Source organism: Bubalus bubalis, chromosome 8 (assembly GCF_019923935.1).
Source record: "Bubalus bubalis isolate 160015118507 breed Murrah chromosome 8, NDDB_SH_1, whole genome shotgun sequence".
Classification (NCBI taxonomy): Eukaryota; Metazoa; Chordata; class Mammalia; order Artiodactyla; family Bovidae; genus Bubalus; species Bubalus bubalis.
Window position 1 is genome coordinate 106,561,723 of NC_059164.1, and position 24,274 is coordinate 106,585,996.

Consider the following 24,274-nt stretch of genomic DNA (forward strand, 5'->3'; position numbering starts at 1 on the left):
GGGGAGGTGCCCTGGGGGATGGGCAGCCCTGATCATGGACACCCCTGGGGGTCAGAACCCCCGCTTCCTCAGACCCTACGAGGGATCCTGCTGTGTGCGAGGGAGCTGGGCAAAGTTTCTGTCACGTTTGATGAGGAAAGCACACGCCGAGTCTTCAATAAGAGACTCGGGGCGGACAAGCCAACAACACCGTGACCCTCGACCCGGGTCGGCTTTGGCCCCGCGTGGATCGGGGCCCCTTCCCCTCCAGTCCCGGGTGCGGCGCCCGAGAACCGAGGCTTCCGCGTCTTCCCCACCGGGTTGCTCCTGCGTTGAGGGCCTGTCCCCTGGTGGTCAGTCTCCCGCCGTGCACCGCGTGCCGGGAGGAATTCGCGGGGATCCATGGAGCTCCATCAGAACCGTCTGGAACTGTAGACAGGAATGTTGCCCAGGGATGTGCTTGCTGGCAAGGAAGCGTGCCTGTTAACAACACCAGACACGTCCACTCCAGCTGAAGTGATAGAGGGGCTGCGGCTTGAGTTTCTACCCAAGAGGAGTGGGAAGGTCAAAATCAAGGTTAAAGAGGCCCAGATTTGCTTGGGAATCTGATTTTGCAGTTTTGCGCAGTCGATACACTATTTTTACTTTCAAGGATTTTTTGTCGTTTGTTTGTTTTGTCCGGAGAAGGCAATGGCACCCAACTCCAGTACTCTTGCCTGGAAAATCCCATGGATGGAGGAGCCTGGTGAGCTGCAGTCCATGGGGTCGCTAAGAGTCGGGCAGGACTGAGCGACTTCACTTTCACTTTTCACTTTCATGCATTGGAGAAGGAAATGGCAACCCACTCCAGTGTTCTTGCCTGGAGAATCCCAGGGATGGGGAAGCCTGGTGGGCTGCCGTCTATGGGGTCGCACAGAGTCAGACACGACTGAAGCGACTTAGCAGCAGCAGTAGCAGTTTGTTTCGTCTTGTTTGTAGAAGGAGAGAGTGACGGTAGGGATGGGGCAACGGGTGTAGTTGAGGGTGATTGTAAAGATGTGGACTTTAGATCCCTATTTTATAACCTGTCTCTCCTTCGGGTCTAACACTGATTATACATGTAAATCATTGCTCTGTTTATGGAGTTACCGGATGTGTCTGTTTTTCTTAAAGGATCGTGACTGTCTGTTTACAAAAATTACTTAAAAGCATCCATTAATGTCACATCCTCATTGAATTTTCACATGTACTCGACACTTCACTCATATTCCCTTCTGTCTCAGATCTCGAATCTTTGTAAAACAGGTGGTACCTCCTCCAGTATCTTCCTATCCAGTTCCATTTTTTCTATTTTCATTTTTTAAGTTTATTTCTAACTTCTTCTTTGATAAAGATACACTTAGGTAAACTCCATTTCTTAAAAAAAAATTTTTTTTTTGTTTTCTTTTAGGGTATAGCCTATTAACAGACAATGTTGTGATAGCTTAAGGTGCACAGGCAAGGGACTCAGCCATACATATGCATGTATCCATTCTCCCCCAAACTCCCGTCCCATCCAGGCTGCCACATAACACTGAGCAGAGTTCCATGTGCTATACCGTAGGTCCTTGTTTGTTATCCATTTTAAACATAGCAGTGTGTATGTGTCCATCCCAAACTCCCTAACTATCCCTCCACCATCCTTCCCCCATCCTTCCCCTCCCCTGCAACCATAAGTTTGTTCTCTAAGTCTGTGAGTCTCTTTCTGCCTTATAAGCAAGTTCATTTGTGTCTTTCTTTTTAGATTCAACATATAAGAGATGTCATCAGTTCAGTTCAGTTCAGTTGCTCAGTCGTGTCCAACACTTTGTGACCCCATGAATTGCAGCACGCCAGAACTCCCTGTCCATCACCAACTCCTGGAGTTCACTCAGACTCAGGTCCATCGAGTCAGTGATGCCATCCAGCCATCTCATCCTCTGTCATCCCTTTCTCCTCCTGCCCCCAATCCCTCCCAGCATCAGAGTCCTTTCCAATGAGTCAACTCTTCGCATGAGGTGGCCAAAGTACTGGAGTTTCAGCTTCAGCATCATTCCCTCCAAAGAAATCCCATGGCTGATCTCCTTCAGAATGGACTGGTTGGATCTCCTTGCAGTCCAAGGGACCCTCAAGAATCTTCTCCAACACCACAGTTCAAAAGCATCAATTCTTCGGTGCTCACCTTTCTTTATAGTCCAACTCTCACATCCATACATGACCACTGGAAAAATCATGGCCTTGACTAGATGGACCTTTGTTGGCAAAGTAATGTCTCTGCTTTTGAATATGCTATCTAGGTTGGTCATAACTTTTCTTCCAAGGAGTAAGCATCTTTTAATTTCATGGCTGCAGAGATGTCATAAGATATTGCTCCTTCTCTGTCTTACTTCACTCGTGACACTCTGTAGGTCCATTCATGTTGCCACAAGTGGCATTAGTTCATTCTTTTTAACGGCTGAGTAATATTCCATGGTGTATGTGTACCACATCTCTTAAACTCCATTTCTTGCCTCTCTGTATAGAACATGTCATTTCTTCACTGCAGGTCACCCTCTCCTTTGCCAAAAATGAGGTTCAAACTTCGAAATCCAGCTTCTGATTCTACCATTTCGTTTCTTTCCCAAGGTCACTGGTGGACCCCTTTCCAAATCTCATCTCCACCCTGCCTCCTGGCCTTCAGTACACATTGGGTAAGTAGGTGCTGACTGAGTTCATTTTCACTCTTTGCTCTTTAACATTGAGGGAGGAAACAGACAGAACAGGCTCCATTTGAAAGCAGGACTCCATCTTGGACTTTGAGGTATATGCCCAGTATCTATGGAAACGACATACCAGCTGGAAAACCAGACCCCCCCGGATGGAAGAGCCCCAGGGCTCGTACCTATACTCTCTATTGCCTAAAAGAATACCCTAATTATCTGTGTAACCAAATAGGATCATAAATTCTATTATGCTTATGGGGTATGACCACAGGCCTATTGATAAGTGTCCACTGTTAACTAACTAGGCTTAAGGCATATGAATCATGGGTTAACTTTGATTGTATCTTTCTTTTCCTTTGTTCAGACTAGTTTCAGGGAATTTGGGGAGGTGGGTTTGGACACGTACACTTAGGATATATAAGGTTTTCAGAAAAACTGGTCGGGGTCCTTGGCTAAGAGGAGACTCTGCCTTGGGCCCGCCGGTGTAATAAGCTGCACTCCACTGTCTGCGTTGTCCTTCTGAGTGAGGTTGTTTCCCAGAATGTGTGGCTACAACATTTGGTGCATTGGCCGGGAAACTCCTCACTTTGGGGAGACAAATCCCATTTGGGACTACTCCAAGGCCTTGCGACTCGAATCTTCTAGAGGGGGGAAGGCGCCTCGCCCTTCTGGAAGGATTCTGCTTCTCAATGCCCGGACCTTTCGTGTTAGCAGGTAGTGGACGGCAGCAGGGGAACTGAGCGCTCAGGTGAGGAGGAACCCACCCATCAGGGTGGAAGAAGGGGCCTGATTACCCCCCTGGGAGGGACTAGAAGGGGGACGGACCTGCAGGAGCCTGGAATAGGCAGGTGGCAGCGATTGCTTGGTACACAGGTTGACGAGTGTGTTAGAGCTTAGGAAGGAAATTTGTGAATGTCATTTAGGAGGTGGTGTCCATGCTGTCTTGGGGAAAATTATTACCAAGCAATCGCCAGGGAGTTGTTACAAGAAATTTGGTCTTTGTGTGCTTGTATTCTGCCCTCCCCGAGGAGGTGTCCCATTTGCTGTGAAATTCTTGACTCCTTCGGAATTATCAGGCTAGAAGGAGGGGAATACATCAGTGAGTACCAATTGGCTTTTCTGGAGACGGCCTGGGACGTGGGATATTTAACCCATCTGTCTTTTCATCCACACTTGATCAAACCCACCAAGCCAGAATGGACTTTAAAAGTTAAGGGAGAAACAGTCTTGGACCACGTGGTGTTCTGGTTTGGCCACGCCAACCGGCACGTGAAGATATGCCGATCCCCCTTCTCCCTCTGGGATCTGGCAGGTAAGGCTCTTCTCACCCCATTTAGGAAGGAAATGGAATGGCAATATAAGTGTTTCATTGAGTGGGAATATCAGAAGTACATAGGGTACTGAGAACTTCATAGACAGAACGAAAAGGAAAACTAGAAGACAGTCCAAGAAGGTAAGCAAGATGGGGGGAAGTGAATCTAAGGCAACTGTGTTGGAGTGCATGATTAAAAGTTTAAAGAAGGGATTTAGAGGAGACTATGGGGTGAAGATGACGCCTAACTGCCTCCACATGTTCTGTGAGGTTGAATGGCCCCCTATGGGAGTAGGATGGCCACCAGAGAACACCATGAACTTAAAAATAGTGGAAACAGTCTATACGGTAGTCACAGGAGAGTCAGGACACCTAGACCAATATCCATATATTGACTTGCGGCTAGGGTTAACTCAAGACCCTCCTACTGGGACAAGGTTCTGTATCCAGAAGGGAAAGGGAAAAATATTAATGGCACAAAAATTGACTGGTGATAAAAAAGAAATTCTACAGGATTTGGACGGGGATGACCTGCCCCCTCCCCCATACTGGATGATGACACACCCGCCTCCCAGTGAGTGCACCACCAGGACCAGAGGCCGCCTTCATGCCCGATCCACGGCCAGGTGAAGTTCCTGCAGCAGCTGCTGCTCCTCTGCCAGCTCTCCCGGAGATCGTAGAGCCACAGTTTCAGCAGGCTCTGGTCCCAGAGATGGAGACTTCTGGTAAATGCCCCCAGGATTCCACCCCAGTGAGATCTCCTAGATTGTATCCACCTCTCCTAGTGAGTACTGATGGGAAGGGGGAAGAAAACACAGGAATTAGAGGCTGTGCTCCACCAAGGAACAGGGGGAAAGAACCCCACTACAGATGCCCCTCAGAGGCTACAACAGCCTCCAGTTCAGGTCGCATGGGGCACTACCATCAGCCCCCTGTAGCCCAGCCATTTTCCTCTACAGATATATTAAACTGGCAGAGACACGCTCCACTGTACTCGGGGGAGCCACAAGCCATGATTAGGCTAATGGAGACTACTTTCCGAGCCCACTGCTCTACATGGGATGATATAATCCAACTACTAGTCTCCCTTTTTTTACTGAGGAAAGATACAAGCTCCTAACAGAGGCCAGAAAATGGTTAAGAGAAATGGCACCTGAGGGTACTGCAAACCCGCAGTGGTGGGCAGAACCAGCCACCCCAGATGAGAGGCCCAGTGGGGACTGTAACACAGAGGAAGGGAGGGGCCACCTGGCGAGATATCAGGCGGCTATTTTACAAGGCCTCAAGAGGGGGCCCCAAAAACCTATGAATATGGTAAAACCCTCTGAAGCGATTCAAAGGGAAAGCAAACCACCCTCTGAGTTCTACAAAAGACCGTGCGAGACCTATAGACTTTATAGATCCAGAGGCTGCTGGGTCTCAGATGGTGATAAATGCAGCCTTTGTGTTTCTAGCCTACCCCAAAAATGTCAGATGGAGGGACACCAAGGGACTCATTAATTTTTATACATCCCTGAATGCCCAGTGCCTTTGTTGGGAAGAGACTTGCTGTCTAAATTGGGGCCACAAGTGACCTTTCCCCCCACGAAAGACCCACTCTTCAAGTGGGCTCAACCACCTATTTACTCTTCCTCTTGGGAACCCCTCAAGATGAATGGAGGTTGCACAATCTCCTGGAAGGGAAACTGGACAAGCTGAGCAGTTGAGAGAGAGAGTTAACTCAACAATTCCCTGAGGTCTGGGTGGAAGACAACCCCCCTAGGCTTGCAAAACAAGTCCCACTGGTAATAGAACTCAATCCCGGTACAATGATGTCCAAACCCGCCTTGGGCCTGCCAGACCTTGCTAAGCCGTTGACTCTTTACGTGACTGAAAAGGACAAGGTGGCTATGGGAGTGTTGTCCCAGACTATGGGGACACAGGACAGACCCGTGGCTTATCTCTCAAAACCGATGGACAGTGTTGCTGCTGGGTGGCCGGGATGCTTACGGACAGTTGCTATGGTTGCCTTACTGGTCCAGGAGGCAACCAAGCTGACTTCAGGCCAAGATTTGATCATAAAAGTCCCATACGAGGTCAACACTCTCCTGTGAGGGGACCCCCATAAATGGCTGTCGACATCCCGGATTACTCAGTACCAGGGACTGTTATGTGAGAATCCCCACATTACTATTAAGCCTTGTCAGGCCCTGAATCCAGCCACTCTCCTTCCTGTGGGAGAAGGTGGGCCCTCACGTGATTGCAAGGAAATCCTAGAAGAAGTTTATGCCAGCAGACCTGACTTGAGAGACCAGCCAATCCCAGACCCAGAGTGGGTCCTGTACACAAAGGCACCAGCCTGGCAAAACCAGGACGATGACTGTTGGGATACACAGTAGTCACGGAAGAAGCCATCGTTGAGGCCAGCTCTCTGCCATCACACTGGTCTGCTCAACAGGCCGAACTACGTGCTCTAATCCGGGCCCTCCAGCTCTCAAAAGGCAAGAAGACAAACATTTACAGAGACTCCAGGTATGCTTTTGCTACTTTACATGTACACGGGGCTTTATATAAAGAGCGAGGTCCTCTGACAACCAACAGAAAGGACATTAAAAACAAAGAAGAAATCTCGACTCGCTTAGATGCTGTATGGGAACCTGAAAAGGTAGCAGTGATGCATTGTTGGGGTCACCAAAAGGGAGACACCCCACAAACAGGGGGAAACCGACTAGCAGATAAATCCACAAAACATGCGGCTGAGAAATCTGGGCCTGCTGGTGGGGGATCTATCAGAACCTTTGTACTCTCAAAAATGCCTGAGTTAACTTTAACTCTCTCACAGTATACCCTGGCCCAAGACCAGCTGGCTGAAGCAGAAAGGGCCACCAAAAATGAAAAAAGGCAATACTGCCCTGGGACATGATCAAAAACCTCCAGGAATACAGTTAAAAGGCACTCTAAGTGGACTTTAAGCCCTGCTGACACTCATGGTATGTACCTTCTCAGGATGGGTGGAGGCCTTCCCCACCCCAACTGAAAAAGCAAATGAAGTGGCTCGCTGTCTGCTTCCAGAAATAATCCCCAGATTGTGTTCCCAACCAGTATAGGATCAGACAACGGCCCTGCCTTTGTACCCGACTTAATTCAACAGGTATGTAAAGCTCTAAATATCAGGTGGAAATTACATATGGCATATAGGCCCCAGAGTTCTGGGATGGTGGAACGAACCAACCAGACACTTAAAAGAGACACTCTCCAAGTGGATCTTAGAGACTGAGTGCTCCCGGGTGGACTTTCTTCCAAAGGCTCTGCCCAGACTCAAGATGACCCCACGGTCGCATGGCTATTCTCCGTACGAAATTGTGTATGGGAGGCCCCCTCCCATTGTAAAAAAAATTTGCCTCAGGTAAGGGGAGATGAGATTTCACAGCAGATGAAACAACTGGGTAAGGTAATAAATCAGGTAACTAAGTTTGTACAAGAAAGGGTGCCATTCCCCCTTGGGGAACAGATTCACGAATTTGTGCCAGGGGATCAGGTGTGGTGAAGGACTGGAAACACGACTCCTTGGCCCCACATTGGAAGGGTCCATATACTGTTGTTCTGACCAGCCTTACTGCAGTTGAAGTTGTAGGTGTTACTCCCTGGATCCACCACATGAGGGTGAAGAGAGCATGCCACACAGACCCAGAGGACGCTGAGTGGACTACACAACAGGACCCCACTGATCCCCGTGAAACCAAGATCATCTTAAAGAAGAAAAAGAGATGAAGCTCGACAATTAACTGCTGCTACAAGGACTTGCTGGTATCATCTTGAGACTAACCATAGTTTCAGCACAAAGAGGGACCTGTGGTATAATTAATGTTGAATGTTGTGTATATATTCCTGATTTATCTGGCTATATATCAGCCACCCTAGATGACATGAAAGGTCAGGTAAAAGTTATGTCTGATGATAATCTTCCTTTTTGGACTTCAGTCCTATCTTGGGTGAACGGTGATTGGTGGAAAACTATATTTACTATTATTATAGTTGCCTTGATAGTTCTGCTTTCTGGACCCTTTATTTTACAATGTATTATGAACTTGGTAACTCAAAGGTTGATGTCGTTCTCCCAAATTGGCGGTCGGAGAGTCAGGGTGCAATATATCCCTATGAATGATGCTCATACTATGAGTAAAGAGCATCAAGAGGTGGGGAATGAAGGAGGAAACAGACAGAACAGGCTCCATCTTGAAAGCAGGACTCCATCTTGGGCTGGACTGTGGACTTTGAGCTGTATGCCCAGTATCTATGGAAACGACATACCAGCTGGAAAACCAGACCCCCCCAGATGGAAGAGCCCCAGGGCTCGTACCTATACTCTCTGTTGCCTAAGAGAATACCCTAATTATCTGTGTAACTGAAGAGAATCATAAATTCTATTATGCTTATGGGGTATGACCACAGGCCTATTGATAAGTGTCCACTGTTAACTACCTAGGCTTAAGGCATAAGAATCACGGGTTAACTTTGATTATATCTTTCTTTTCCTTTGTTCAGACTAGTTTCAGGGAATTTGGGGAGGTGGGTTTGGGCACGTACACTTAGGGTATATAAGGTTTTCAGAAAAACTGGTCAGGGTCCTTGGCTAAGAGGAGACTCTGCCTTGGGCCTGCCGATGTAATAAACCGCACTCCACTATCTGCATTTTCCTTCTGAGTGAGTTTGTTTCCCAGAATGAGTGGTTACAACAACATAATGCTGTATTATTTGTCTGTTTCCCTTTGGATCTCTACCAAAATATACTTTCAGCATTTTAAAGCAGGTTTTTTTTTTTTTTTTTTAATTCTTTGAGAGTGGGGGAAGCAGGAATGAAGTGCTGGTACATATTTTAGTATGTTGTGAAATGCTTCTCGTTTTGGGCGGGATTGTGTTTCCCCAAAATTCCATGTTGAAGTCTCAATTCTCTGTACCTCAGAATGTAACCATATTTGGAGGGAAGGTCTTTAAAGAGGTGACTGAATTAAAATGAGGCCATTGAGGTGGATCCCTAATCCAGTATGACGGGTGTCCCTGTGAGAAGAGGATGAGACATTGGGAATGCTCTCACAGAGAGGACAAACCGTGTGAGCTCATGGCGAGAAAGTGAGGGCCCTAAGCTGTAGAGTCCTCAGGGAAACCAAACCCTGCCAGGACCTTGATCTTGGACTTCTACTCTCCAGAACCACGAGAAGTAAATTCCTGTTCTTTAAGTAAAAGGCAACTCAGAATTACCTAATCAGTAAGTTCTGTCAGTAAGTTAGTGGTTAAATTAGTCTACATCATACAATGTGTTGACTAAAAAAAGATGCACACCGTGAGAGTTTTCACTTAAGTGTTTATTTGGAGCAATATGAGCACTGCAGCCCGGGAGACGGCACCTCAGATAGCTCTGAGAAACTGTTTCAAAGAGGTAGAGGGGAAGGGCAGAATGTATGTGATTCTGGTAAAGGGCAAGTACATGCAGTCAAGCACATATTTTTTGTAGAAAGCTTCTGGTGGTCTCGTGAAGCTTCTGCTAGTCATGAGAAACAAGCATCATCACAAAGGATTTTAGTGCTTTTCTAGAGATGAGGAGATACAAGAATTGGGCTCATAAAATCGGCTCCTGAAAATATCTCCTATCTGAAGACTTGTCCTGCCAGTTTTCCAGGAGCACAGAATGCCTCATTTCTGCTCTCCACCCTGAACTCCTTCAGGGGGTGTTGAAACTCAGCAGCTGTAGCAGCACATGATTTAATCCTTGAAGAGGTGGATGGCAAGAGCTGATGGCAAGTGCCAATCTGTAACTCACAAATGGAACCCTTTCCTACTGTTAAAAGAAATAGAGTAAATCTGCAAGTACTTGTATGCAAATGTTGAAAAGCTTAATGTTTAAAATGTTTCGGTTATGGGACTTGCCTGGCAATCCAGTGGTTCAGACTCCACTTTCCAATGTAGCGGGTGGGAGTTCCATCCCTGGATGGGGAACTAAGACCTCTCATGACTCACAGTGTAAAAAACCCAAAACATATGACAGAAGTAACAGATTCAATAAGACTTTAAAAATGATTCTCATAAAAGAATCTTAAAAAATAAAATGTGTTGGTTAGTGTGTGTAGTATTATCTTGCTAATGTTATTAGAAAAAGCTTTTATATAGATACGCAGCTATTGCTGCTGTGGGGGGTGTGTGTGTGTGTGTGTGTGTGTGAAGAACTTGATAACCATGATTATCTCTAGGATATTTGAGAATGGAGAATACTTTTTATCTACTGTAGTTCTTTTTTTAAATATAGTTTTTATTTTTCTTTCGGTTTTATTGATATATAACTGATGTACAGTGCTATGTAAGTTTAGGGTGTGCAACATAATGATTTGATTTATATATGTCATGAAATGATTATCACAGTAAATTTAGTGAACATCCATCATCTCATATAGATGGAAAATTAAATAGAAATTTTTTTTTTTCTGTGTGATGAGAACAGTTAGGATTTACTCTCTGAACAACCTTCATACATAAGGTATAGCATGTTTATTATCTTTATCATATTGTACATTATATCTTATTTGTGTTATAACTGGGAGTTATGACTCCCAGTTATGTTATGACTGCCTTCATCCAATTTGCCCTCTTCCCATACCTGGCCTCTGGTAACCACAAGTCTGATCTCTTTCTCTATGAGTTTGTTTGTTTTTGAAGTTATAAGTGATCTACAACATCATGGTAGTTTTTATATAACAGAGCGATTTAAGAAAAGTTACAGTATTTGGTGGGGGAACTTGCCACCTGACTTCCCAGGTGGTGCTAGCAGTAAAGAACCCGCCTGCTAATGTGGGAGACGAAAGAGACGTGGGTTTGATCCCTGGGTCAGGAGGATCATCTGGAGGAGGGCATGGCAACCCACTCCAGTACTCTTGTGTGGAGAATTCCATGGACAGAGGAGCTGACGCCTACATTTAAAATAATCACCTTGATAAATCTAGTTGTCATCTGTTACTGTAGAAAGATATACTTATTGGCCATATTCCTCATGCTGTACATTTCATACCTGTGACTCATTTATTTTATAACTAAAAGTTTGTATCTTTCAATCTCCCTCACCTATTCCCCAACATACCCCCTCTCCCCTCTGGCAACCACGTGTTTGTTCTCTGTATCTATGACTCTTTTTTGGTTTAGTTATGTTTGTTTATTTGTTTTGCTTTTTCAGTTCCTCCTATAAGTGAAATCATACAATATTTGTCTTTCTTGTCTAATTTATTTTAGTTAGTTTAATACCCTCTAGGTCCATCCATGTTGTTGAAAGTGACAAGATTTCATTCTATTTTATGGCTGAGTAAGGGAATGGCAACCCACTCCAATATTCTTGCCTGGAGAATTTCATGGACAGAAGAGCCTTGTGGGCTACAGTCCAGGGGTCACAAAGAGTTGGGCACTACTGAGCGATTGAACTGACTGAGTTGCAAAACTTCCTCCTACCAAAGTGCAATCTCCTTTTTGTAGAAAATGACTCTTTTTTTCTTATCTTAGTTCGGTCATCACTTCCTTAGAAAAGACTTTCCTAATCTCCAGACTATACTAAATCCTACTCCTGATATGCCTACACTAAATACGTGTGTTTCTTAAATCTTATCCAGGCTGTGATTTTACATTCATTTGTATAATCATTTGATAACATTCTTTCTCTTCGGCTTGTATGCTGAGTGTAAAGTCTGTCTTTTTTTGCCCACTATTGAGTCTGTTTCATTTCTGGCATGTAGTATCTTAATGAATACATAAGTGTATGTTGAGTAAACACGTATATAGTGAATGTTCAAGAAATGTCTGTTGAATTAGTGAGTAAATAAGTCTTTTGTCACTAGTAGAAACCTATTTGGCAGAGAACCAAATGCAATCAGGTTTCAGAAAGAAAGAACATGCAGAAGCCTATACAAAGAAGATGATCAGATAAGACAGATGGGAATTTCTGAATATTTCAGAGTGGAAACCAGATGTAAAGCGGGGTTAGTTGAGCTCTTGATCTCATACCGGGAAACAACTGAGCTTTGGGAAGCAAAGTGGGAATTGGACACTGAGGGTGGTCAGGCAAGTTTCATGTCAGTGCTGAGTTCAAGGTCTCTTTTGTGAGTTTGTTCTCTTAAGTTTTAACTAGTTTCTACTTACAACAGCCTCAGTCTTTATGGTGAAGTTATATTTATTAATATTTTTTGCCATATTGTTCTTAAGGACGAATGAGAAGATTAAAGGGTTTCAAACAAACAAAGGTGGTTTTCCAGGGTCAGAGAGCAGAAGCAGGCCATCTACCATTTGGGAGCAAGGCTGCCTGAAGAATGGAAACGAAGTGACATGAGGAAGAACATAAGGGTCCATTTAAAAAAATGGGAAATGAAAGATCGTGACCAGTGTGGGTCCAACTAAGTCATGTGAAGGTGAGGACCCTCAGGCCCTTTCTCCCACCCAGGAGAACACAGAAACTGGTCTATGAAAGTCAGCATATTCTCACTGGGCACATATCCTGTGGCACACTCTAGGAGATGGAGTGGATGCTGTGGCCAGTAAGTCTAGGGAGGGGAGAAGACAGGAAACTACGGTATCAGATGGATTTATCTAGGTGCTGAATTGGCTGCAAATTAAGTGCAAGGGAACAGAAAGGAAGAAGCAATTATTTCCAATCAGGGTATCAGAAAAGAACTTACAGATCAGATCAGATCAGTCGCTTTTAGCTTTGGAAAAATGTGCATTACAATGTGAAGCTGTCATAATCCACAGCATGAAGGTGTGAGTGTGGAAAGCTTAGTTTGAAAAAGAGAAAATGTTCATGGTGAGGGAAGCTTGTTAACAAGACATATCCAAAGTGGTAGCTCTACAGAGCCAGGCCAGGTTTTAAGCGATTTTGGCTGGTATGATAATAAGTTTGGATTGTAGTTTCCAGTTTCTAGGAAAAGGTTTTTAAGAAATGTCATGTAGGAAACACTGAGGTTTCCTCCTCAACATCTATCTCCTACTTCACCTCGCTTGTCCTTTCTAACCCAATTCCAATTTTATTCAGATAATCCACCTCTTCCCTATGAGATTCAGGGGGATATGAAGCTAGTTCCAGTTCCAAGGTTAGATATGAATCAACTCAAGCCAAGCATGCTAATACATACCCTTTGCACTGCAACGACTGGCTGTTTGTGGGTTATAAATAATATAATACTTCATTGTCTAGCATATACAATAATTGTACACAAATCAGCATTGTCATTGTTACTAGTGGCACGTCAGTCCATTTCTGTCAAAGAGAGGAAAAAAATCTCCGCAGTAATTCCAGTTTCCCGCATGCGCTTTCCAACTGTGGGCTAGCATTAATAGTCACTGGCCTCCTGCTTCGATTATTTTTGGTTATGAGTTAAATTTAAAGTGGTCCCATGTATTCTTTCCCTGAAGGGCCTCAAGGATTTGGGAAGGATTAGGCACACTCTAATTTAGGAAGAAAGATGGATGAATCCACCTATGTGCATTTACTGGTATGAGTCACTGGGGAGGTTAATTAAGTCAATGAAATGATCCAGAACAGGTGTCCATGGCTGTTTTAAGAACAAGTGCTTTGATGGCCGTGAAAACGCACGGCTCAGCTCTCCAACTGCAGGGAGCGGGTATGCAGTTGACAGACGGCCCCAGCTGATGCGTTCTAGAATCCTCGGCGCCAAGGCCACACTGCCCAGGAGCTTCTGCTGGCCAGTGATTAGTTATGGTGGGGATACTAAGGAGAGGGGCTTCCCAGGTGGCTCAGGGGTAAAAAGTCTGCCTGATACAACGTAGCAACTGAGCCTGCACACTAAGGAGACATGGGGCGTTATTTGGCGGGTGACTTTTGCTCAAGGACTCTCCAGAGGCCTTGACAAAACTTTCTGAGACCTGCACTGCAATGCAAGCCCTTCCTTCTTTCACTCTCTCCTTCACTGAGGTTACAAGGACATCACAGTCTGGTGGCCCTTCCAGTCTCCTCTGGCTCCCTCTCTATTTTCTCTCACAAGTGTTTCCATGAATAAAGCTTAATAAACCTCCTGTATACCTGACCTTATCTGGCTTCTGCCTCTTGGAGGACCCAGGCTAATAGAAGTGGTTGTGTCTCCTAACATTAAAATGCTCGTTTATTTATTAAAATTGTGTTGTATTTTGAATAAAGGGTAAAGTCATCAGCTTGACAGTATTTAAGAAAGACTCATTCACTACATTTTTATTTCTGTAGTAAATGTATGATAACTTCTATTCAAATTATGGGGCTTCCCTGGTGGCTCAAAGGTAAAGAAACTGCCTGCTATGCAGGAGACTCATGTTCGATCCCTGGGTTGAGAAGATCTCCTGGAGGAGGAAATGGCTACCCATTCCAGTAGTCTTGCTTGGAAAATCCCATGGACAGAGGAGCCTGGTGGGTTATAGTCCATAGGCTCCTATGGCTACAGTCCATAGGGTTGCTCAGACTGAGCGACTTGAGTATGCACACATTCAAATTATAGCATGGTCTATTTCCAAGGGCAAGTTTCTTCCTGCATATTTATTGTAGGAGACAGGCCTACTAAAAGGCCTGACAAAAGAATTAAACAATCTTGCTGAGAGGACATGGTTCAGTATGCGACTCCTGAGGGAATCCAAGAAGGAACAAAAAACATCTTGAAAGCAGGATGTGCGCCTGGGGATGGAAAGCCATCAACAGACGGTTCCTAGCTGTGGCGGCTGGGAGGCACATAGAGATTTACTGGGTCTTTGTCCTTGAGGCAGAAAAACAGGGATATGAAAATGTTAACTGCACAGGATTACCATTGAAGGCCACCCGTCCTGCTATGCTCATGTAAACACATACAAGCAAGTCTCAGAAAGCATAATAAAGCAGACTTGAGATCAGTTTGGACACCTTCACCCCATCATGGTGTTGGTCCCCTGATCCCCGCTGTAACTTTGTTGAGTGTTTCTCATTTTTTTGCCACACCGCACTTTCGTCTAGCTGGACTCAACAATTTAGTTAAAGCAATGAAGCTAGAGTTTGCTGGCCATCTTGACAGGTGGCCAGTCTGAACTCAGAGCTATAAAGGTTTTCATATTCTCTTTGGTCTATTTGTGAAATTCATATGGGCTTATATTGGCTCCTGTTTAAATCAGAGACTTCACAGATAGTAGGAGTGGGCATAGGTACAAGCTGCTATATTGTTGATGAGGAGGGGAGGATCTTCTCTCTATTTCTCTGGGTCCTCTTCTTAATTTGAATGTTTTTATACTGCCACCTTGATCATTTTGCCTTCCTTTCCACCCTGTCTGCACTGTCTCAGTTCTCAAATTATTCTAAATGCTTTGGCAATCTGTAAAGTGCATTTCATGTCCAAATTTAGGCAGTTCATGCAAAGAAATATTTAATGCCTCATGCACATATTTCTTAAGTAATTATATATGAGTTCCTATATAGTGCAGATGAATGGAATTAACTTTCTGACGGCCCTCGGGTGTACATACTTGTATTAACACAGTCCTTAGCTCCTGACACTGTCATCACTGGTCAATGCATACCGTATTTGTATTTTACTTACTTATTTATTTCTGATATAATGAGACCTATGGAGCCAACCACCTAACATGACACTTGAACACTGGAAATAACTTATACTGCCCAAGATTTCCTTTCAAAGAAATGCTTCTCTTCATAGCATTTAAATCACAAGAATCCAAATAAGTGACATTTCTATAACTCTCTGGAATTAGAAGTGGAATTGTGTTTGTGTAGCTAGATGTCTGAGAAGTTTAGGATCACCCCACCCCTTCTCGACAGTACTTGGAAGACTGACTCCAATCATGTGGGTCAGTGAAAGAAATCTGTTTCAAAATGGAAGCCAAGCAGGGGTCCAAAATCTTTGGGGAATAAAGAACATAGGCATGAACTAGTCCTGAAAGTGTTACTTTTATCAGCAAGGTGGCACTACTGGTAAAGACCCCATCTGCCAAGGCAGGAGACATAAGATTCGATCCCTGGGTCTAGGAGATTTCCTGGAGGAGGCCATGGCAACCCACTCCAGTATTCTTTCCTGGAGAATCCTGTGGACAGAGGAGCCTGGTGGGCTACAGTCCACAGGGTCGCAGAGTTGGACACGACTGAAGGGACAGCATGCACTCAGGGCAGTATTTGATTACTTACTGGCCTGTTAAGTATATACATTAGGGAGGTTGTGACCTTGAGTGGGGACATTGGTTTAGCAACTAGGTAAATCCGTGATATTATGAAGAGGAAATATGAATAAGAAGGATTTCCAATACATGCAGCTGCTGAAGACTGGCAGTAAGGTCAGTACTCATTAGAGTGCTCCAGTTGGCCTTGGAAGGTAGACGGTAGAAGAAAGTAAATGATGAAGAAGGAAGAGCCACCAAGAGACTAGGCATAGCAGTAGACATGAAACTTGGGAGCCCAAAGGTGTCCACTGGATGGTTGACTGTTTCTCTCAACTGCAGGGATCCAGTAGTCATGTATGGATGTAAGAGTTGGACCATAAAGAAAGCTGAATGCCAAAAAATTGATGCTTTTAAACTGTGGTGTTGGAGAAGACTCTTGAGAGTGCCTTGGACAGCAAGGAAATCCAACCAGTCCATCCTAAAGGGAATCAGTCCTGAATATTCCTTGGAAGGACCGATGCTGATGCTAAAAGCTAATACTTTGGCTACCTGATGCAAAGAGCTGACTCATTTGAAAAGACCCTGATGCTGGGAAAGATTGAAGGCAGGAGGAGAAGGGGACGAAAGAGGATGAGATGGTTGGATGGCATCACCGACTCAATGGAATTGAGTTTGAGTAAGCTCCAGGAGTTGGTGATGGACAGGGAAGCCTGGCATGCTGCAGTCCATGGGGTTGCAGAGTCGGACGTGACTGAGCGACTGAACTGAACTGAACAGAGAAAAAAACAGCTGAAAATCAATTGTAATGTTGAGGCAACAAGGCAAAGAACATGCCAAGGATACTGACAGATGAATAGAAACCCTCTGATATCATCTGGTCTCATATACAACTAAAACTTATCAAAACCATCAAACGATAGTTCAGGAAAGCTTACATCAAGGTCTTGAAATGCTCCTAGATTAAGAGACAAACATCATGTACCTTCTTGAGAAAGAATGCATGTTGGCGATTTTCATGAACACCCTGTTGCACATTCATTCACTTAACAGGTACTCATTCAGCAGACACATGGTGAGTCAGGGACAGGCTTTGTTTTCTGTAGAACACCTGTAGAAGCAAGGCAAGACGAAGTGTGTCTGAATAGCTGGAGGTTATTTAGTGTGGTTAGAACTAGAGAGTGATGGGCAGATGTGATGAGCCTGGACACCTTGGATGGATCCGGTTACTTGAGGGCCTTATAAGCCGTTTTAAGGGTTTTGATTGGATTGTATCTTAGTCAACATGTAGCCATGGAAGGATTTTTATTTGAGTTTATTAAAAATTTCTCAGAGTAATACATGCATAAGGTAAAAAATTAAATAGTACAGAAGGACTTAAAATGAAAAACACAGTTTCCCACTCCACCCTTTTAATACTAGTCCCATACCCTAGAGGTGATGCATTTAACAATTTCTATTTTTAGATATTCTGTTAACTAACTTCCTAACATTAAATAATATGTTTGAACAATAATTTCTTGACTTATTAACTTTAGACCATCTTTAATAATTCCCCATTACAAAAGATAAGGATTTAACTTATGCTATTCCCACCTTTCATCTGCCTATCCTTTCCCAATTTTTTGATAGATGCACTTTTAATGCTTCTATTGGTTTAATTTATAATTTTGAACAGTAACTAATCCTTTAGTCCTTGTCCCATTAACTGTAGACTTTTCACCCCCATTTTGAATGGACAAGTAATTCTACATTTCTCTCCACCACTCTTCCCTCAATGAATTCTCAACCTTTTTCTGCTTTCTTTTTCCCTTTATAAGATAGGTTACTTTCAGTTTCATTTCTGGATAAAAGATTAGGCCTCTCATGTTTTGTTTATAGGCTGATCAGAGCACTGAATACCAATAAATAGTATCTACATTATTTTGGCTTTGTAAATACTGTTTACTGAGAGTTGGTGGCTCAGCAGTAAAGAATCTGCCTGCCATTGCAGGAGACCTGGGTTTGATCCCAGGATTGGGAAGATCCCCTGGAGAAGGAAATGGAAACCCACCCCAATATTCTTGCCTGGGAAATCCCACGGACAGAGGGGCCTGGCGGGCTACAGTCCACGGGGTCACAAAGAGTTGGACTCGACTTACCGACTAAACAACAACAAAGTAGAAGCTAGGATATTTTCTTCCAAACATATCCAATATCATGATTCCTATGTCACTTGGAATGAAATATACCTACCGCCAATGACAAATCCAGTCTCTTCTTACATTCCATGAGTAATTTTTGTTATCATTATCTCATAATTGGACTTGAATTTAACACGTTTTTGTTTTGTTTTCCTTTGTGTTTGTTAAAGAATGCATCTCCTCCATTTCTCAAACATTCCAACTTCTCAAGGATAATGTCTATGGCACAGAATCAGAGAGTCTGAGACCATGTACTCTTATCTGAAATGGGTCTCTTGGATAATGGTCACTCTAGAGTGAGTCTTCCTGTTGAATAATGGTCACTCTGGAGGGAGACATCCTGGGTGAGGTTCACTGTCTTCTGGTTTCCATTTCTTCCTCTTTCCTGATTTTCATCTTCATTTTGCTGCAGATCTTCCTTAGCAGGTGAGAGAGAACTTCCTTTCCAAGTGCAAAGAAGGTAGATGTTCTGAAAACTTGCACGTCAGACAATTTCCTTGGTTTGGCTTGCTATGGAATTTTGGGTACAGAGATTTTCCGGATGTGAAGACATTCCTCTATTGGCCTATATCATTGTGTTGCTGGTGAAAAATCTCCCAATCTATTTCTCATCCCTTTTTAGTTGAGCTAATCATGATGACCTAACTTTATCTTTTCTCTTGGCATTTCCAGTATCTTTGCTCCATCCTTAATATTCCAAAATTTCACAAGATTGTGTCTAGATGTAGGTTGTATGGGGGTCTTCTCAATTTGGAGACTTAGTTATTTCTGTTCAATTGTTTTTATCTTCACAACATTTTCTATGTTCTCTCTTCTAGACACTCCTAACAGATAGATACTGATTGTCTATGTCTTTTTTCCCCCCTCTCTTTATATTTCCTATTTCCTTTTGCTCCACATCTGGGAAGATTCCCTCAATTTTATCTTAGAGTCTGTCTACTAAATATTTTTGGCAGCCTTATTTCAGTTTAAGGGTTCTTCTTATTTTCAAGGTTTTCCCTTTGTAGCATCCTGTTTTTAACCTTACAGATGCACCTCACATCTCTCCAAAGATACAGATATTTTAAATCGTTTTTCCCATGTTAACTCTGTTTCCCCCAGAATTTGTTATATTTTTCAAATCTCTTGAATCCATGCTGCTTTCCTGGTCCCTTCCCCAACCACTCCCCCTAAGGCTCAATGTCTGGGAATTCCTAGCCGACCATTTTCACTGAAGAATCAATATGACAGTTTTTTATAGAGTTGCTTGGGCTCCCTCTGCAGTTGTGTGGTCTGTCTGCTTCTGCAGGATGTCTTTCTGTGACTGAAAGCACTTGGTTACTTGAGTAGGGATCTTGGCTGTCAGCAGAGAATTAGCTAATAGGCTAGGGGCTCATTTGTTTCCATAAAAGAGAAATTTACTTTGGAGCACCAACTCCTACCTCTCCTCAAGCAGTTTCTTCGATTCCTTTACACAAACAACACCAACAGAATAACCACAATAACAACAGACTTGAAACCAATGGTAGGTTGTGTTCTGTGCACCGAGGTTGGGGTAGAAAGGGAGGGGAGTCAATTTCACAACTGACATAATTCTTTAGTAAATAGACTTTTCAGGTACCCAAGTCTCTTTGGGGTTATGTGTCCAGATCAGCTTATATTCTGCCTGCAAGGAGCTGTACTCTTTCATTATTGTGCCTTCCACTTTCTCTCTTCTAGGAATGTGCTGAGATCTTCTTCGCTTACAACCAAATTCCTTCAGTTTTCTTTGCTGAGATGAGTCAATTCTCTTTTATGTTTCTTGACTTCAGTTTCAGTGGGGCCTGGGGAGGGAGGGAAGTAAACTTACATGTTCAGTTCATCATCTTAAATTCAAAGTCCCGCCGGAAGCTTTTAGACAGGGCAGTGACATGGACAACTTGACATTTGTAAAAAGGTCCCCGGGGCTATACTGCTGAGAATGGATTAAAGAGGGTAAGAATCAATATAAAAATAATTCTAAATGACTGAGGATCTAATTTTCTTTCTGAGAACATAGCAGGTCTGGGACACTTGGGAGTCAAGATGCTTTGCCCCACAATAGCCAGTCGCTGAAAATCCAATAAGCTAGTAGAGCACTTTTATGGTGCCCTAGGGAGGACTGAAACCCGACTATCCCAGAACCCAGATGACTGGGCTGATATTAAAAGGACCGTCCCAGCACTGTCCATTGGGAAGCAAGTACGTGCAGCCAAAGTGCTGGCAGGTAAGGACATAAAGGTCCTTCTATTCGCTGCTTCATTTCTTCATTTACTCATTTATTTGCTTGTTCAAAGCACTGTAGTTACTAACACTCATTCTGTAATCAGAATGCCTGGGTTCAAATCCCAAATCTATCATTGACTCGCAATAAAGACTTAGGCAATGTACTCAATCTCCATAAAGTCTAGTTCATGCATTTGTAAAATGGGGGCTGTAAATTTCCATTCCATAAGATTATTGTGAGGATTAAATGAAACAACCTATCCTTGGCACATACACAACAGCCCACTAATTGACAGCAGTTATTTTAAGTGCTGAATGAATATTCAGCATTTATGTTTAAAGAATCCATATGATAGATATTTGAGAAGGGAAAATAATTCTAGTATTGAGAAATGACACAATAAAAGAATCCAAAGAAAAATACCATCTATGTCAAATCCTGTTGTCTGTGCTTCCACCCAATTCCTAATAAAGCAAATAAAACAGTGTCTTAAAGCAACTAAGTCAAAAGACATAGGAAGGAAAACTGGCTGGATGCACACAGCTTTTATCCTGAAGCCCCAGCTCTAGCTGAAACTACAAAGAATTTTGAGGTTCTCAGAAAGATTGGAAGAAAAGTTAAGAAAATCTCTGAATGCATTATAATTAAATAAAATCTGGGTCAGCCACATCCAGTTATCTTATTCCAGAGTAAAGATTTCTATTTGCGCACAGACTTTGTCTGCCAAACAGCAATAGGAACCTGTGTCACTATGGAAACACAAACACCACCACTGCTCCTTGTTTGCTAAGCACAAACATCCTCATGGTCTCGTTCTGGCTTCTCAAGTGATTTCCATGCTTAATCAAAGAAGGGATTGTACTGGAGAGATGGAATTGAAGGAGACCAAACCCCAAGGAGCTTTGAAAAACCGCATCGTGAATAAAGAGAACTGCCTTTAGAGCATAGGGCAGTGTACCAGAATCCTCTGAGTCTGCATAGAGGGTAGGGTGGGGCAGGATTAATTCATTGCATTTGTAAAAATGCCATTGCAAAGTGAAGCCCTGGTCTAAACTGATGGGAGTTAACTGATAGGAACAGCGGCCACTGGCATTTTCTCAGCGCCTACTAACTGCCAGGTACGGTCACTTTCAGAGGTACTAAAATTTAATCCTCACAATAGTCCTATGAAATAGATCCCACTTTGTAGAAGGGGAAATTGAGTCACAGAGAAGTTGAGGAGCTTGCCCAAAGTCATATAACTAACTGGTGAAAGACCCAGGACTTGGGTGCAGGAGGTCAACTGTGAGGAACGATGACCTTAACTCTGTTAACTCCTGGGCTGCAGGCAGAGAATGTGGACCAGCACGAAAGAAAACCACCCCTTAGAGTGCATGCCCGGTGTCCACACTCCTCTTCAGAGTCACCAGTCTAGGTGTTCCCTGCAATCCCGTGAGGCAGGGATCTTTACCCTCACCCCACACACAATGAAACGGGAGTTCAGAGATAAAACGACTTTCCCAAGAGCTAACCCTGGTTATATGGGCTCTTGAAATGGCACTAGATGGCTTTTCAAAGCTTTTGGAAAACTACCCAAGACACAAAATGTATGAGTTCTCAGGGAGCTGTCTGAATATCATGGTCAATTAGTGTTTCCACTGAGTTCTATGGTCAGGTTTGGGGGAAAATGATAAAAAAAAAAAGTCAAGTCCCAGGGAGTCCTCAGGGTGATAGTGACCCACAGAAACAGAGGCCAAAGCTCTCAGCACTGGCCCAGCACAGGCTCAGGAGGGACTCTGATAGCCGAGAGCAGAGGAACGAGCTCATAAATGGGAGGCCACGCTCCTGAGGATTTCTGATTCCACTTTATGTCCTTAACCCAACCCCGGAGATGCTACTAGGATCCAGGGGCAATGAGCTGAGGGGGCAAGGCTAGAACTAAGAGACAGAGGTCGAGGAGTGAATCCCCATCTCTGCCTACCTCCCCAAACCTCTCTACCTGCCACCTCGCTGGGCACTCCTTACATCTGTGTGAGGAGGTACAATTTCATTATATTTTCCTTCCACTCAGGCAGATAGGCCAGGCTGGTTGCCACTTCCTTCTGGATCGGCCAGGCCCAGGCCTCAAAGAACGGAGCCAGATTCTTCTGCACTTGGTGGGAGAACATTTTCACCCACAGATTCATCTTGTCGACGTTGTCTGTGGGCAAGTTGGTCTGGTTCCTGTACTCGGTGAAGAGACGGATGAACGGCTCCCACCCAAAGGCCTCCTGGAGCTGGAAAGACAAGGAGCAAGCAGGTTGAGACATCTGATCGGCAAAAGACCCACCGAACACTTTGAATGAATGAATGCCTTTAACCCCTTAAACCTCAGCTTCATACCCATCACTGACCCTCTCCTCTTTCACCTGCTCACCTCGTGGGCTACTTTCATATTCTGATGATGAGAAGGGTCTCTGAGCCAGCACAGGGCTCAACACAAGGCAGATCCTCAATGAATGACAGTCCAGTGGTCAAAACTGCACTGATTAATATCAGGATTTACTACCAACATCATTATTCATCTGTCTCACTAGACTATGAAAGTAGTAATAGGCTATTACATGAAGATTTGAAATTGGCTGAAGTGCAAAAATCCATTGTCTCTCACAGTTGTAAAGTTAAACCCCCACAACCTGGGAACTGCCACCGTGACCCTGACATAATGTGCACTAACAGGAGGTCTCTATCAATTTACAAGGTGACCAAATGGTCTTTAGGAAAAACAGTGAGTCCAGGAGAAGCAGAGGACAATATATAGTCTGTGTGTGTCCTGTGCTCAGTTGTGTCCAACTCTTTGTGACCCCGTGGACTGTAGCCTGCCAGGCTCCTCTGTCCATGGGATTTCCCAGGCAAGAATACTTGGAGGGAGTTTCCATTTCCTTCTCCAGGGGATCTTCCCAATTCAAGGAGCAAACCCACATCTCCTGTGTCTCCTGCACTGCAGGCGGATTCTTAACCTGCTGAACCATCTATAGTCTGGGTCTCTAGAGTTAAGAGTAAGGCAGAATTTTAGGTAAAGACTGCCATCTCGGTGCCACTGGAACCGCCATTACAGCTCAGAGGGACATTAGCAGTTCCAACCTCAACTCGACTTCACCGAGGAGGAAATTCTGTCCCAACACAGGGTTACAGCAGTCTCTTGGCAGCTTCCCTGTCGTTTTCGTGGTGGAGGGGATCAACAGCGAGAACTTGAGCAGGTGCAGGGACCAGAAGAGGGTGCGGTTGGCCTGAGGCTGAGTTCCAGGATCCAAGGTGATAAAACCCTCCTTAGTGAGCTGGGACCGGATCCAGGGACTGAGGGGCTGGAACTGTGTGCTGGGTGACAACTGAAAGGGAGGGTCCAACCCCACATCCAGTCCAGTGAGGAATCATGGCTTGCTTATAACATGGAAACTGAGGCACAGACGAGTCATAATGAGAAGACAGTTTACCCACCTAGGGAAAAAAAAAACAGCTCCTATCCCACACATTGTGTATGCGTATGTATGCCTACGGAAGTGTGGCTGGCTTCATGGAGCTATTCAGACAGCAGTTTGGTTGCAGTCTCAGGTATGCCTGGGTTTAGAGCCGTGACAGTAGCTGTATTTGTAGTATTACCTTTGCCTCTACCGTTTTTAACTTTTCTTACCACTTTCTGTTACTGTTTAGTCGCTCACTTGTGTCCGACTCTTTGCGACCCCATGGAGTGCAGCACGCCAGGCTTCCCTGTACTTCGCTATCTCCCAGAGCTTGC

The 24,274-nt window shown here is 44.2% G+C and overlaps 1 protein-coding gene and 1 long non-coding RNA gene across 6 annotated transcripts in view; one reads left to right on the top strand and one right to left on the bottom strand.

Annotated features, from left to right (window-relative positions):
* Positions 1 to 134: 134 nt before the first annotated feature.
* Positions 135 to 8,470, top strand: LOC102404810. Its single transcript, XR_003111092.2, has 3 exons — positions 135 to 724; positions 2,602 to 2,666; positions 4,504 to 8,470. It is a non-coding gene; the product is annotated as an uncharacterized LOC102404810 (long non-coding RNA).
* An 8,942-nt stretch (positions 8,471 to 17,412) lies between these two features.
* The window catches only part of TCAF1 (TRPM8 channel associated factor 1), a 51,285-nt gene continuing 44,423 nt past the window's right edge, over positions 17,413 to 24,274 (bottom strand). For 4 of the 5 annotated variants that reach the window (XM_025291738.2, XM_025291739.2, XM_025291736.2 and 1 more), the window contains 2 exons: positions 22,525 to 22,775; positions 17,413 to 20,098 (listed from right to left, as the gene is read on the bottom strand). In XM_025291738.2, the coding sequence (XP_025147523.2) occupies positions 20,089 to 20,098; positions 22,525 to 22,775 (261 nt within the window). In that variant the 3' untranslated portion in view covers positions 17,413 to 20,088. Of the gene's footprint in view, positions 20,099 to 22,498; positions 22,776 to 24,274 lie in introns of all 5 variants that reach the window. The other variant, XM_006071863.3, reaches the window with a different exon arrangement.